Raw genomic sequence first — 17,381 nt, 5'->3', positions numbered from 1 at the left:
GTACTGGGAAGATGCATAAAAACATCCTTTCAAAGCATATATTGACAGTCAATAACATGATTTTACTGAAATGCAAATACTGAAACAGCAGATGAGCTTTAGCAGTTCCCCACTGTTCCAGATGCACCATGCTACATAACCAAGCTCAATCAAGTGTGGAAAGCATCCTCAAATAAATCTGCGTTGGCCTTGGTGGGGCTGCTACTCGGTCATAAACACTGACAAAACTGCACTGGATTTAGTTTTGCCTTCCTGTCTCAACTTATGACAAGTTTATGCTTTCTATAAGCACCAAACGCAAAGTATAAAACCTGACAGAGTGAAGATTAATAGCAATGTATTAAATAAGAAAGAGCCATTTGGTGAAATACCCTGGAAATATAAGTCACTCTAATCGAAGATCTAATCAATTACTGGGAAGTTAAGGGAAACAGAAAATCAATTAAACTTGCAGATTATGCCATATTGGGAAACTCTTGAACTAGCACCACTTAAGTCATGTGGAATTATACTGAATGAAATACCAGCAAGCATATTAATAGAGGCCTCTTTCAATAGAGGTTGGCTGGGGAAGAAATATGACTTAATGGTAAAAACATCTGTGTAACTTCAATAGTCAATATTTACTTGCAATCATTTGTCCTAAGTTCTCCAGTTAGAATATCTTTTAAAAAGATGAGAATTTTTAAAAGCTTTTTTGTTTAGAGCACTCTATGCCAGAAGAAATGCAGATTTACAAAGTCCCTTTAGATCTTTCACATGCCAAAAAAAAAAAAAGAATTAGGTACATATGAATACACACACACATATTCCTTTTTGAAGGCACAAAATGAATCTGAATCCTTTCAACACTGTATTTCTTCTCCTAGATTCAGTTCCATATCTTGTTGAATTCTCAAAATAACACAGAAGAAACACCTAAACTCATTATAATCTCATCTCTTCAAAAACAAATGCTAAGAGAGGGGAGGGATGGAGGGAGGGAGAGGGGCTTTCACTAATTAGGTAGTAGATAAGAACTATTTTAGATGAAGGGAAAGAAAACACAATACAGGAGAGGTCAGCACAACTGGACTAAACCAAAAGCAAAGCAGTTTCCTGAATAAACTGAATGCTTTGAAGGCCTGCATAGCAGGGGCAGGGATTTGGCGGCCATGGTTTCAGGGGACATCTAAGTCAATTGGCATAATAGAATCTATTAAGAAAACATTCTGCATCCCACTTTGGAGAGTGGCTTCTGGAGTCTTAAACACTAGCAAGTGACCATCTAAGATGCATCAATTGGTCTCAACCCACCTAGAGCAAAGGAGAATGAAGAACACCAAAAACTCAGGGTAATTATGAGCCCAAGAGACAAAAAGGGCCACATAAACCAGAGACTACATCAGCCTGAGACCAGAAGAACAAGATGGTGCCCTGACAGGGAACACAACAAAGAACCCCTGAGGGAGCAGGAGAGCAGTGGGATGCAGACCCCAAATTCTCATAAAAGGACACTAGAATGACCCCAGAGGTCATGGTCCCCAGACCTTCTGTTAGCCCAAGACAGGGACCATTCCTAAAGCCAACTCTTTAGACAGGGACTGGACTAGACTATGGAATAGACAATGATACTGGTGAAGAATGAGCTTCTTGGATCAAATAGACACATGAGACTATGTTGGCATCTCCTGTCTGAAGGGGTGATGAGAGGGTAGAGACGGTCAGAAGCTGGCCAAATTGACACGAAAGGAAATAGAGGGGGGAAGGAGTATGCTGTCTCATTAGGGGAAGAGCAATTAGGAGTATATAGCAAGGTGTTTATAAATTTTTGTATGAGAGTCTGACTTGATTTGTAAACTTTCACTTAAAGCACAATAATTCCATTTTTTTACAACTAAGACAGATAACATGTGAAATATGATTTTATGATCTTATGTTAATTACAATAAATGTAAATGTTTTCAATATCAATGCGTCTCGTTAATATGGTTTTTAAAACACTACTTGGTATAAGATTAGAGTAATAAGAAGAGTGCAAACAGGCTGTGGCAGAGGCTTTATGTCCACACTCTCTTCATAGAAGAGATATGAAAAGAACTCAACAAGGATCAAATGTGGAAACAAGGCAATTATGGCAAAATTCTGTCAGGCTGTTTTCCATCTGGCCCTTCTGGGCACAGCCTTGCTTCTCCACAGAGCATTTATCAATCAGGGTCCCAGCAAAACAGATGGTGGTCTGCATAACTGAAGAGATTTTAATAAAGCAACTATTTACTAAGGTATGGACAGGGTTAGAAAAACCAAGAGACAATGCAATAACCTAAGGCAAGCAACAACAGGGAGCTGTTTTCATCCCCAAGCCTAAGGAGGCCAAGGGAGGGGGCGGTTAAAGGAACCTGGAAAAAGGAATGAAGGGAGAGGGCCATCTGACAGCAGCTGTGGCCTTTACGTGAAGGGAAATCAGGACAAGAAGGCAGGGACAGTGGGAGAGAGGGGAGAAAATACTCCTGTCTCATTCACTGGGTCACTCTCCACTCTCTGACTGGCACCTTCCACTGGCTAAATCTAACTAGAAACCAGAATACAAGGATCCTACAAATGCAATCCATATGGGTCAGCCTCCATGGACACAGATCAAGGTGCAGAAGGATGGAGAGTAGACATGGAGGGAAAAACAGAAGATATCCAGCTCTGTGCAGGATCCTGAAGTGAATGTGGAGAAAGGTCTAAGTAATATACAAGAAAAATCAAATAGCACAGTTGGAGAAAACGGTGTATGTAAGGCCTTAATGGGAAATTGTGTGTGTGTGTGTGTGTACGTGTGTGCTTATATATGTATGTATGCATATATGAAATGGAAACCCTTGGAGGCATAGTGGTTAAGAGCTACGGCTGCTAACCAAAAGCTCAGCACTTTGAATCCATCAGGCATTCCTTGGAAACCCTACAGGGCAGTTCTACTCTGTTCTTTAGGGTTGCAGTAAGTCAGAATTGAGTCGACAGCAACAAGTTTATGCATATATGTATACGTGGGTGGGCGGCCAACCGGCCGACGGACCGACGGACAGACCGACAGACCAACAGACACGTGTCTTAGATATAAAATCAGAAAATATATACATTTGCTTATCTCACTTTCAACAATTACCTTTAATTGTTTCCTCTACAACTTCTACCACACGATCTATCTGTTGAACCTAAAAAAGAAAATAAACTGTTAGACAATTTACACAGAGTAGAAAAAAAACTTGTTTATTCTTATGCTTGAATCAATATTACACATGTTCTAAGCATATGAATGGAGGTTGTCAATAATTAACATATTTGGACATGTTATAAAAAATCCTATATTCATGTTTTGTGTTACAATGAAGTATGAAATGATCATCTTTATATCCTTCAGTGACAACTGAAGAAATTATATTGCATGTAAATAAACTGCCTGGTGTTGCATTAGTTAGCCTATCAACATAACAACAACACATCCTGAGATATAAACTTAACTAAAATGTGTCTCTTCACACAAAGCTTCAAGAAAACAAAACGGCATAAAATAACAACCAATGCAAAAGGACAAGCTGGTATTAAGGAGATCTATTCCAAATTCTATGTGTTATAATTTTAATATCCAGAACCTTTTTAATGAACTTCTACTATGTGCTAGGTACTCTCATCAGTTCCAGGGACTACAAGGTCAAATAACACAGTTTCTGCCCTAGAAACCTGTGATGAAGGAAGATTTCCCAGGGTGCCATAGGAACACAGAGGAAAGGTAATAAAATCAGATTTAAAGGTCTGAAAACACTTGCCAGTGAACCAAAGGTGACTTCTGAGGGATAAACAGGATTAAAATACGAGGATCCCACTAAGAAGACTGAGTAAAACTGGTTAGGGTTTAGAAGGAAAACTCAATGAAACTTTGTTATTTCTAACCTTTTATTCTTACATGACAATTCTTCAATGAACTCAACTGACACAAAAAGAACATTTTTAAAAACTTTATTAAAAGTGCAATAGTAGTCTTTGGCCTCAGTGCCTTATGTGAAATAAGAGAAGATCTGTGAGAATACACTTAACAAAACATTAAAAGCAGGAAGAATACCCTATCCTATCTCTGACCACTCAACCCCACATGATGGTAGTAGCAGCAGTAATGGTTGAGAAATTGCCAAAGTCAAAGAAAATCTCAGAGAACAAGTGTTAAATCTTTAGTCCTCAATGAACCAACCTACCTAGAGATGCGCCCAACACCACCACCTGGAATCATTACATTCTGCATTTATTAAGAGAGTCCATGGAACTTCCTTATAGAAGTGATCACAGTAGCCAAGAGAGTACAGAGTTCAATAAGTAACGAGTGGTGAACAGTGTCAAATGCTACAGAGGTAATAATGAAAAAGTCTAAAACAGGTATGCTTGACTTAAAAATAACTGAGTCAACAAGAGAACATAGGGGTATTGCTAGTTTCTACAATGCATTCCGAGATTGGCTACCAAAAGCATGAGCAGCAAAAGACAATATACACAAATGGAAATTAAAACTTTTCTTTATCAGGAAGGACAACACTCAATACACGGAAGGTGAACTCAACTGGACTGGACCAAAAGCAAAGAAGTTTCCGGGATAAACTGAATGCTTCAAAGGTCAGCGGAGCAAGGGCAGGGGTTTGGGGACTATGGCTTAAGGGGACTTCTAAGTCAATTGGCAAAATAATTCTATTATGAAAACATTCTGCATCCCACTTTGAAATGTGGCGTCTGGGGTCTTAAATGCTAACAAGCAGCCATCTAAGATGCATCAATTGGTCTCAACCCACCTGGATCAAAGGAGAATGAAGAACACCAAGGTCACATGATAACTATGAGCCCAAGACACAGAAAGGGCCACATGAACCAGAGACTTACATCATTCTGAGACCAGAAAAACTAGATGGTGCCCAGCCACAACTGATGACTGCCCTGACAGGGAGCACAACAGAGAACCCCTGAGGGAGCGGGAGATCAGTGGGATGCAGACCCCAAATTCTCATAAAAAGACCAGACTTAATGGTCTGACTGAGACTAGAGGAATCCCGGCGGTCACGGTCCCCAAACCTTCTGTTGGCACAGGACAGGAACCATTCCCGAAGACAACTCATCAGACATGGAAGGGACTGGACAATGGGTGGAAGAGAGATGCTGGCGAAGAGTAAGCTACTTGTATCGGGTGGACACTTGAGACTGTGTTGGCATCTCCTGTCTGGAGGGGAGATAGGAGGGTAGAGAGGGTTAGAAGCTGGCAAAATTGTCACGAAAGGAGAGACTGGAAGGGCTGACTCATTAGGGGGAGAGTAAGTGGGAGTATGGAGTAAGGTGTATATAAGCTTATATGTGACAGACTGGCTTGATTTGTAGACGTTCACTTAAAGCTCAATAAAAATAATTAAAAAAAAATTTTCTTCATCAAAGGACATTATCAGCAAAGTAAAAACACAACCTATAGACTGGGAGAAAATTCTTCGGAACCATATATCTGATAAAGGTTTAATATCCAGAATATATAAAGAACCCCTACAACTTAACAACAAAAAGATAAACAACTCAATCAACTCAATCAAACACTGTCCAAAGACATGAATACACATTTCACCAAAGAGGATACACACATGGCAAACAAGCACATGAAAAGATGTTCAATGTAATTAGCCATTATGGAGATGCATATGAAAATCCTAATGGGATACCACCTCATTTTCACTAGAATGGCTATGATCAAAAAAATGGAAAATAATTGGTGAGAAGGTGGAGAAAATGGAATCCTCATCCATTGCTAATGGGAATACAAAATGGTATAGCCACTGTGGAAAACAGTTTAGAGGTTCCTCAAAAAACTACTCTGTCACAAAAGGACAAATACTCTATGATCATCTCACTTACATAAAATAGGCAGATGCATAGAAACCAAAACTTACTAGTGGTTACCAGGGGTGGGAAGGAGGAGGAAAGGGGAGTTATTGCTTATGGGGCACTGAGTTTCCATTAATGGTGGTGGAATAATTGGAAAAATGATAGTGATATATATACAGTTGAATTGGCAAATGTTATATATATTTTTACCTGAATCTAAATAAATAAATAAGATGGTCAACGAACCTAAGAAAAGCAGTGAGTTCAGTGTTGTTGTTGTTGTTCCGACTCATAGCGACACTATGCACAACAGAACGAAACGTGGCCGAGTCCTGCGCCATCCATATAACTATTGTCATGCTTGAGCTCACTGTTGCAGCCACTGTGACCATCCACCTCATTGAGGGTCTTCCTCTTTTCTGCTGACCCTGTACTCTGCTAAGCATGATGTCCTTCTCCAGACACTGATCCCTCCTGACATGTCGAAAGTATGTAAGACGCAGTCTCGCCATACTTGCTTCTAAGGAGCATTCTGGTTGTACTTCTTCTAAGGCAGATTTGTTCGTTCTTTTGGTAGTCCATGGTATATTCAATATTCTTCGCCACTACCACAATTCAAAGGCGTCAACTCTTCTTCAGTCTTCCTTATTCATTGTCCAGCTTTCACATGTATATGATGTGAGTGAAAATACCATGGCTTGGGTCAGGCCCACCTTAGTCTTCAGGGTGACATCCTTGCTCTTCGACACTTTGAAGAAGTCCTTTGCAGCAGATTTGCCCAATGCAATGCATCTTTTGATTTCTTGACTGCTGCTTCCATGGCTGTTGATTGTGGATCCAAGTAAAATGAAATCCTTGACAACTTCAATCTTTTCTCCGTTTATCATGATGTTGCTCATTGGTCCAGTTGTGAGGATTTTTGTTTTCCTTATGTTGAGGTGTAATCCATACTGAAGGCTGTGGTCTTTGATCTTTATTAGTAAATGCTTCAAGTCCTCTTCACTTTTAGCAAGAAAGTTAAGAAGACCCTTAACTTTGTGCATAACACAAGTTGTTAATGAGTCTTCCTCCAATCTGGATGCCCCGTTCTTCTTCATATAGTCCAGCTTCTCGGATTATTTGTTCAGCATACAGATTAAATAGGTATGGTGAAAGAATACAACCCTGACGCACACCTTTCCTGGCTTTAAACCAATCCGTATCCCCTTGTTCTATCCGAACAACTGCCTCTTGATCTATGTAAAGGTTCCTCATGAGCACAATTAAGTGTTCTGGAACTCCCATTCTTCACAGTGTTATCCATAGTTTGTTAGGATCCACACAGTCAAATGCCTTTGCATAATCAATAAAACACAGGTAAACATCCTTCTGGTATTCTCTGCTTTCAGCCAGGATCCATCTGACATCAGCAATGATATCCCTGGTTCCACGTCCTCTTCTGAAACTGGCCTGAATTTCTGGCAGTTCCCTGTCGATATACTGCTGCAGCCGTTTTTGAATGATCTTCAGCAAAATTTTGCTTGCGTGTGATATTAATGATATTGTTCTATAATTTCCACATTTGGTTGGATCACCTTTCCTGGGAATAAGCATAAATATGGATCTCTTCCAATCAGTTGGCCAGGAAGCTGTCTTCTATATTTCTTTGCATAGACGAGTAAGCACCTCCAACACTGCATCTGTTTGTTGAAACATCTCAACTGATATTCCATCAATTCCTGGAGCGTTGTTTTTTGCCAATGCCTTTAGAGCAGCTTGAACTTCTTCCTTCAGTACCATCGGTTCTTGATCATATGCCACCTCTTGAAATGGTTGAATATCGACTAATTCTTTTCAGTATAATCACTCTGTGTATTCTTTCCATCTTCTTTTGATGCTTCCTGCATCATTTAATATTTTCCCCATGGAATCTTTCACTATTGCAACTTGAGGCTTGAATTTTTTCTTCAGTTCTTTCAGCTTGAGAAACGCCGAGCGTGTTCTTCCCTTTTGGTTTTCCATCTCCAGCTCTTTGCACATGTCATTATAATACTTTATTTTGTCTTCTCAAGAGGCCCTTTGAAATCTTATGTTCAGTTCTTTAACTTCATCAATTCTTCCTTTTACTTTAGCTGCTCGACGCTCAAGAGCAAGTTTCAGAGTTTCCTCTGACATCCACCTTGGTCTTTTCTTTCTTTCCTGTCTTTTCAGTGACCTCTTGCTTTCTTCATGGATGATGTCCTTCATGTCATTCCACAACTCAACTGGTCTGCGGTCACCAGTGTTCAATGCATCAAATCTATTCTTCAGATGATCTCTAATTCAGGTGGGATATATTCAAGGTCATATTTTGGCTCTCGTGGACTTGCTCTGATTTTCTTCAGTTTCAGCTTGAACTTGCATATGAGCAATTGATGGTCTCTTCCACAGTCGGCCCCTGGCCTTGTTCTGACTGATGATACTGAGCTTTTCCATCGTCTCTTTCCACAGATGTAGTCAATTTGATTTCTGTGTGTTCCATCTGGCGAGGTCCATGTGTATAAAAAAATAGTCGCCGTTTATGTTGGTGATGGAAGGTATTTGCAAATGAAGAAGTCGTTAGTCTTGCAAAATTCTATCATTCGATCTCCAGCATTGTTTCTATCACCAAGGCCATATTTTCCAACTACTGATCCTTCTTCTTTGTTTCCAACTTTCGCATTCCAATCACCAGTAATTATCAATGCACCTTGATTGCATGTTCGATCAATTTCAGACTGCAGCAGTGGATAAAAATCTTCTATTTCTTCATCTTTGGCCCTAGTGGTTGGTGCATAAATCTGAATAATAGTCATATTAACTGGTCTTCCTTGTAGGCATATGGATATTATCCTATCACTGACAGCGTTGTACTTAGGATAGATCTTGAAACGTTCTTTTTGACGATGAATCCAACACCATTCCTCTTCGAGTTGTCATTCCCAGCATAGTAGACTATGTGATTGTCCGATTCAAAATGGCTAATACCAGTCCATTTCAGCTCACTAATGCCTAGGATATTGATGTTTATGCGTTCCATTTCATTTTTGACAATTTCCAATTTTCCTAGATCCATACTTCGTACAATCCAGGTTCTGATTATTAACGGATGTTTGCAGCTATTTCTTCTTATTTTGAGTCGTGCCACATTAGCAAATGAAGATCCCGAAAGCTTTACTCTATCCACATCATTAAGGTCGACTCTACTTTGAGGAGGCAGCTCTTCCCCAGTCATCTTTTGAGTGCCTTCCAACCTGGGGGGCTCATCTTCCAGCACCATATCAGACAATGTTCCACTGCTATTCATAAGGTTTTCACTGGCTATTGCTTTTCAAAAGTAGACTGCCAGGTTCTTCTTCCTAGTCTATCTTAGTCTGGAAGCTCAGCTGAAACCTGCCCTCCATGGATGACCTGTTGGTATTTGAATACCGGTGGCATAGCTTCCAGCATCACAGTTCAGTGGTAGTGAATCATAAATAAGTGATAAAAGCTAATATAGGCTACACTTTCAAATAGCTGGCTGGAAAGTGAAGGAAAGAAAGAATTCCTACCAGCTAGAAGAATTTGAACAGATAATTTGTTTTGTTTCAGGCTACTGTATTTATCTACTTTGTCATGCATCTAACAGTTTGCTGTACTGTGTTGTCTTTCTGCACTGTGATGCTGGAAGCTATACCACCGGTATTCCAAATACCAGCAGAGTCACCCATGATGGACAGGTTTCAGACTAAGAAGAATGGCCTGGAGATTTACTTTCAAAAATTAGCCAGAGAAAGACTAATATAGAGGAAGACTAATAGATCACAATAAAACATTGTCCAACTTGCTTGCTTTGGAAGCAGGAAGGATCAATTGTTGGGGGAGGACATGATGTATAATGAAGTAAAAGACCAGTGAGCATGAGGGAGAACCTCAGTGAGATGGACTGGCCCAACAGCTGCAACAATGGACTCAAACATGGTGGTCATCATGAGAATGGCACAGGACCAGGCAATGTTTCATTCTGTTGTACATAGGGTCACCATGAGTTAGAGTTGACTCAACAGTATCTAATTACCTATTTATTTATTTATTATAGTTTACTGCTGAAGAAAGACAGACAGACGAGGGAGATAAAGTGAAGATAGAAGTAAGAAATGATTGACAGAGCAAAGCTCCTCAGGAGGTGGAAAGGGTAAGATCTAAAAAACAGGTACAGAAGCAAGCTCAGGAAGGGACAGGACCCAGGTTTTCTTCTTCTAATGCAAAGGGTTAGAAGAAAAGCACAGGGAGAGGTGCTAGTACTCTTGCAGAAGTCAGGAAGGGTGCTAAGCAAGTTCCTATCTAGTGGCCTCAATTTTCTTAGTGAAGTAGGAAGCAAGTTCATCTGCTACAAATGAAAAGGCAGACTTGAAGAGAGTGTAGGGTTTTAAATACCTGTTATAAAGAATGAGAGAGAGCAATGACTAGATGAAAAAATTGCTGGACAAGATTGAAATACCAGCTCACAAACCATGAATTTATAACAACGACCCACTGTACAGCTACAGTTTTACTCAGGGTCCAGTAGTTCTAATGTAGGAGCCAAAGTTTCCCCATTCCATCAATCACACATTCATCACTGGATGAGCACTTAATGTACAGCAAGGATGGTTAAAAAGGCGGAGAAACAGCACTAAAGGATCTCTTTCCAAAGCAAGGATAGACAGACAAGAAGGAAATGGCATTTTGGATAAGATGAAGCTTGAAGAATAGGTGAGACAGGGAGAGAAGCAGAGCCAGGAAGGACAAATGAAGTGACTGAGGGTCAAGGGAAAGAAGGAATAAAGGAAGACAAAAAAGGGAGGAAAGGAGATAAAAGGGAGAAACAAACAAGCAAACAAACAAACAAAAAAAAAAAAAACAGCAAACAGGATTGGAGGTTATAATCACAGTACAGATACAGTCATTTAAAAATTTTTTTAGAGAAGCAAGGTCCAAGATATGGTCATGAGAACAGGCTGCTGAAAAAGAAAGAAGGTGATGACCACTGGAGTTGAGAAGGAAGGGTCTAAGATGTTAGAATGCTGGTGAGAAATTATATATAGACACTCAGATTGCCCAGGATAACAGAGACACAGGGTAGGATAAGGAAGAGTTGGTCGAATTTCCTAGTGAATGGTGGTTAATGACCAAGATACCAATAAAAAAAATAGAGGGTAAAAAACAGAAAATAAAAAAAGGTATAGATAGTATAATGATGGAGCCAAAATGAAAATGTTTTTTAATGCAGTTGGAGATAATAATAGCTCAAAAGGAGCAGTACAGACCAATAAGAAACCTGATCCCATAACTGCGTTCAGTCTTGAAGCACGTGTACTGAATAAAAAAAAACAGTCAGAACATCACGTGGAGGAAGCATTCTATTAAGAAGTTGAGGATGAGCTAAATCCAAAGGCTCTTGGAAGAAAACACAGTCATAAATCTTCATGACCTTTGATTAGGCTGCGGTTTATTAAATTTTAAAAAAAGTATAATCAGGGAGAGAAAAAAAATAAATTGAACATCATCAAAATTAAAAACTTTTGTGCTTCAAAGGACATCATAAAGTAAAAAGATAACACAGAATGGAAGAATATTTTTGCAAATCTGATAAGTAAATTTTATCTAGAGTATATAATGAACTCCTACAACTCAATAATAAAAAGACAACCCAATTTAAAAATGGGCAAAAGATCAGAATAGACATTTCTTCAAAGAAGATATACAAATGGTCAATAAGCACATAAAAAATGTTCAACATCACTAGCCATCCAGGAAACGTAAATCAAAACCACAATGAGATACACCTTCCAATCTAGTGGCTATAATCAAGAACACAAATAATCACACCTCACACACTGAAAGTGGGAATGCAGTAAAATGATACAGCTGCTTTGGAAAATAGTCTGGGAGTTACTTAAACAGTTAAACACAGAGTTACCATATTACCGAGCAATTCCACTCCTAGCTATAAACCCAAGCAAAATGAAAACGTATGTCCATAGAAAAACCTACACACAAATGTTCATAGCAGCATTATTCATACCAGTTAAAAGGTGGAAACAACTCAAGTGTCCATCATTTGATAAATGGATAAAATGTGATATATGCATACAATGGAATATTATTCAGTCATAAAAAGAAACGAAGTACTGTTACATGCTACAACATGGATGAACCTTGAAAATATTATTCCGAGTGACAGACGCCAGACACGGAAGGTCACAGTATGATTTCATTTATATGACACGTCCAGAATAAAGAAATCTAAAGAGAAAGTAAATTAATCATTGCCTATGAAAGAATGGTGAAAGAAATGGGAGTGACTGTGAATGGCCACTGGTTTTCTTTATGAGGTGACAGAAATTTTCTAAAATTGATGGCGGTGGTAGTTTCCCAACTCTGCAAATATAATAAAAACTATGAAACTGTATACTTTCCATGGGTATACTGTATGATTTATGGATTATATCTCAATAAATCTGTTAAAAAAAAAAGTTGAGAGTAGTAAATTGCTCTCATGTAAAGGTCATTAAAGTCATGGAAGAATTGAGGAAATGTTCCACACACAGCTAAATGTAACTTCTGACCTGGAAATTTTCTTTTCCTAAAAAAGACATTATTAGGACAATCGGCAAGATTGAATAAAATCTGTAACTAGGTATAAATGTTAATTTCCTGATTTGGTAATTACAGTGTAGTTTTGTAAAACGTCATCCTTGTTTTTGTAAAGTATTTAAAAATAAAAGGGCACTATGTTTGCAACTTACTCTCAAAAAGATCGGAAAAAAATTGTGTGTGTATATATAGAGAGAGAGAGATTGAGAATGATAAAGCAAATTTGTTAAAATTTTAACATTTGAGGAATCTGGGTGAAGAGTACATGGGAATTCTTTGCTTCCTTTTGCAACTTTTCTATAGGTATGAAATATCAAAATGAAAAGTTTAAATGTGTATATATATTTGTGTACACACACACAGTTATTTTATTTGTTTCAAAATAAAAGATTTACTGCACATTTGGGGAAAAAAAAAAAAACATTTTTTTTGAGGGTGAAGAGAACGTTGCAAAGAACAAGCGTTCCAGAAGCCCAAGTGTTGGCAAGAGGTCCAGCAGTGGGAGAATGGGCCATGGGGGAACGCACACAGCAATATGGAAAGAAAGACAGGTAAGGAACCAATGCAAACAGGGATAAGAAACATAGATAAAACGGCATCCAGGTTCCTAAGGAAATGTGGATATAATATTATGAGGGGCATCGCCACACAATCCCACTGACAACTGGAGGTCTGGTCTGCAATCTGCAGCCTTGATTCAGTTTTCTAAATAAAATATTGGTTAAACAGATAGTTTAACTTTTGCCAAATTTTGACTCCAATGAAGTAAAGATATGCAGGTAGGTCTGAGTACACATTTGAGAGCTGGCATTCACCGGGACTTTGGTATCTGCAAACCTCCACTGGGTGGTAGGATCAGACGTGAAAAGAATGAAAGCCCCCAAAATTCACTTTGACATTCTGTCCGGGCAACATAGTGGGTATGTGTGAGCTATGATTATGTTCTGCTAGCTTAAGACTTTATAGGTACAACTGCCCTCTGAGAGTTAATATAAATTATCACATACTAATCCACATCAGAGACAGCAAATTTACCTTAAAAAGAAAAATTTTTTTCCCCACTAAATACAACAGCTACTCATAATTTTAAGATACTTAGATAAGATCACCACTACTCATCTTTCAGTTTGTCATACTGTGGTGGCTTGAGTGTTGCTATGATACTGGAAGCCATGTAGCATTTCAAATACCAGCAGGGTCACCCACAGTGGACAGGCTGCACTGGAGCTTCCAGACTAAGACAGATGAGGAAGAAAGTCCTAGCGATCTCCATCCAAAAATTAGCAAATGAAAATCCTATGGATCACAACAGAATAATGTCTGATGTAGTGCTGGAAGATGAGCCCCCTCGGTTGGAAGGCACTCAAGATGCACAGTGGACGCAGCAATGGACTTGAGCATACCAATGATCGTGAAGATGGCGCAAGATCGGGTGAAGTTTTGTTCTGCTGTACATGGGGTTGCCAGGAGCTGGTGCTGACTAAGAGGCAACTAACAACAGATAAGATCAACTAAATAGACATATCCGTTGCATAAGAACACTAAATGTCTACTGTTTGTTGGGTCATTTTCTTAGTCATTTCTGAAGTTTGTTATTATTACTTTCTCAGAGGTACCCTTTGCATGTTTTCAAAACACTTTTTTTGGTCATGTGTCCCTCTACTAAAAAAGTTAACCTCCGCCTCATCCTTTTTGCTTATGACTCCCCTTTCTGTTCTCAATGTTTGACCCTAAATTCAGGCCTTCATTTCTTCACACCTGAAGATTATATAAACCTCCTTAAAGATCTTTCAACACTGGATCTTTCAACTCTTCACTGCTTCTCAGAAACAAGAGAACATGCAGCCCAAATTGCTGTTTGTCACACATCCTTATACAATTTGCAAGACATGTTGCTCTTTTCGTTTTATTTTATTTTTTGCCTATCCAGACCTCAAAAATGTGATTTTTCAAAAGATATACTACACTGCTAACTTCAAAAAAAAAAATGGGGAAATTCTTTCCACTCCTAAAGAACGTTCATTTTTTTATCATTCTCTTGGAGACAGAAGTTTCTGCTGAGCATTTCCAAAACTGCTTTGTGGATACCCTTTGTAGAGCAAAAGCCTTCTATGACCAGGTGACTGACGTTCCACTCTTCAAGTCAACTGTGCTTAGTAAGCTACATGGCAGCAATGCAGATGGATTTTCTTTTACCCTTATGGTCACAGAGAATTCGCTTGACTGTACACAACTGCAAACACATCCTGAGAGTTTAAAAAGCACTTGATCACACACGAGCAGCGGCTCAGTTCACTGAATGATTTAAGGAAAACAGTGTGTCCATTTCCAGTAAGGAAAATAATGGAGAATGTAGAGGGAAAAAAAGAAAGAAAGCCACAAAGCTTGGGGTGGAGGGCAGGGAGAGAAGAAATTACCATCACAGTGACAAAACAAACTCAAGATTCATATACAACAATGAAGAGTATATTGAATTATTCTTGACGAAAAGGAAATCTGTTCTTAATTAATACTATAAATTGTAGCCCTGAATACACAAGAGCTTAGAATGTGGCATATAATTCAAATAAAATAAATAAAACAGTATCTTGTGTCCTTCAGGCAGTTAGTTATAAATATACAGAAAAAAGACACACAGTATGTTCTATTACTGATGCCATATGTTCACAACAACGAAGAAAGGAGTTGGTGAATAAACAGTACATAAATAACATTAATGAGTCATACTCCTACAGAACTTTCCAAAGAAATCCATAAAAATATTTTATTCAGCTATTACAAACTACTCTAAATTTATAGCTCAACATATATTGAAGAAACAAGCCATACAAAGGATATCTGAAACGAATAAAAAAGTGCTATTCTGAAATTTCCTAATTGTTTACAGCAGTGCTGTTCAATAGAATTTTATGTGATGATGGAAATGTTCATATGCTACATTGTCCAGTATGGTAGCCACCAGCCCCACAAGGTTTTTACACATCTGAAGTGAGGCTAGCGCAACTAAGGAACTGAATTTCTTACCATCATCATTTTGAATTTAAATACCCATATGTGACAGTTGGCAATCATTAGAAAGAACATGTCTAGAGAATCGGTAAAGTAATGCAAAATGCTTTGTAATCTCATTTTGGTACAAAAATTTAACCTTACGGTCATGTATAAAAGTACCTAAAAATTCTGGATGGGAAAAAAGGTGTTATTGATCCCTGCTTTTAAAGTTTAAAAACATAGCCATGCATAAAACAGCTCTCATCAAATTTGAGAATGATGTTTTGGCCATAAGTATACAATGATGTGATCTAATTTTTAAAATATATATATATATATATATATATATATATATATACACATATAAACCAACAAAATCCATTGCCGTTGAGTCGATTCCGACTCATAGCTAACCTATAGGACAGAGCAGAACTGCCCCACAGGGTTTCCAAGGTGCAGCTGGTGGATTTGAACTGCCGACCTTTCTGTTAGCAGCCAAGTTCTTAATCACTGCGCCACCAGGGCTCCATGAGACACATATACAATCTATTGCATACTGTAATCACTTAAAGGTGCTTGTTATATGGGGTTTGATTATAGATTTTAACACTGTTAATGAGTTTTGCTTAAATCATTAACACAATTTTGCCAACTAGGCTTAAAAATTCCACCCATCTGAGGCAGTAAGGGAACAAGCAGATACTATTCTGCAGTCAGTCAGTTCTATTTTGCGTATTTCCTATGCGCTTAAAGTACCTTCTTCTGACCAACCAGCAGCTAGTTAAATTAATGACTGGTAATAAGTGAGGAGCCCTGGTGGCGCAGTGGTTAAGCTCTTAGCTGCCAACCAAAAGGTTGGCAGTTCGAATCCACCAGCTGCTTCTGTAAAGAGAGATGTGGCAGTCTGCTTCTGTAAAGATTACAGCTTTGGAAATACCACGGGGGCAATTCTATCCTGTCTTACAGGGTCACTGAGTAGGAATCAACACGATGGCAATAGGTGTGGTTTGAAATAACAGTGATGGCTAACAATTCTAGAGCAATAACTACACTCCAGATTCAGTGCTAACACTTCACATTTGACCCTCACAACATTCCTAGTTTGTAGATACCACTGTTATTCCGGAGGCTGGGGAAACGAAAGCACAAGGAAACACAGCCAAACTCTTGCCAGCAATTCTTAGTAGGTCCTATCCAGAAATGATAAACACGTAGAACATATGATGAATTTCCCTTTTCTTATACATGTGGCCAAAACCCACCCACAGGGCAGCCATTACTAAATGATCACAGAATGTTATACAACTAACCTGGGCTTTGCGAGAGACCCAGACAACAGCTATCCCCTCAAGCCCTCTCCAGCAAATCACCACTGGCATGCATGCATTCATTTGACAAACATGTACTAAGCACCAACTAGGTGGAGCCCAAAACCCTGGTGGCATAGTGGTTAAGAGCTACGGCTGCTAACCGAAAGGCCAGCAGTTCGAATCCACCAAGGGCTCTTTGGAAACTGTATGGGGCAGTTCTGTTCTGTCCTATATGGTTGCTATGAGTCAAAATTGACTCAACAGCAACAGGTTTTTTATTTTTTAGGTGGAGCCCTGGTGGTGCCATGGTTAAGAGCTATTGCTCCTAACCAAAATGTTGGCAGTTCGAACCCACCAACCACTCCTTAGAAACGCTATGGGGCAGTTTTACTCTGTCCTAGAGAGTAGCTGAGTTGGAATTGACTTGATGGCAACAGATGTGTGTGTACGTACTAGGTACTCTTCTGGGAACTGGAGATATAATGGTGAAAAATACAAATCCCCTATTTCATGGAGCTTACATTATAATTGAGGGAGACAAACATGTAGGCAATTAAAAATGTTTATGTCCTATTATGATAGATGCTATGAAGAAAA

At 38.9% G+C, this 17,381-nt stretch overlaps 1 protein-coding gene across 5 annotated transcripts in view; it reads right to left on the bottom strand.

The window, feature by feature from the left end:
• Positions 1-17,381, bottom strand: part of CDKAL1 (CDK5 regulatory subunit associated protein 1 like 1) — a 764,092-nt gene that overhangs the window by 518,792 nt on the left and 227,919 nt on the right. For all 5 annotated transcript variants that reach the window (XM_064281331.1, XM_010596186.3, XM_064281335.1 and 2 more), the window contains one exon: positions 3,131-3,179. In XM_064281331.1, coding sequence (XP_064137401.1) covers positions 3,131-3,179 — 49 coding nt within the window. The remainder of the gene's footprint in view (positions 1-3,130; positions 3,180-17,381) is intronic.

The sequence above is a fragment of the Loxodonta africana genome, chromosome 1, assembly GCF_030014295.1.
Source record: "Loxodonta africana isolate mLoxAfr1 chromosome 1, mLoxAfr1.hap2, whole genome shotgun sequence".
Taxonomy (NCBI): domain Eukaryota; kingdom Metazoa; phylum Chordata; class Mammalia; order Proboscidea; family Elephantidae; genus Loxodonta; species Loxodonta africana.
The sequence above is the reverse complement of the archived record's forward strand: the minus strand, read 5'-3'. Positions and strand labels throughout refer to the sequence as shown.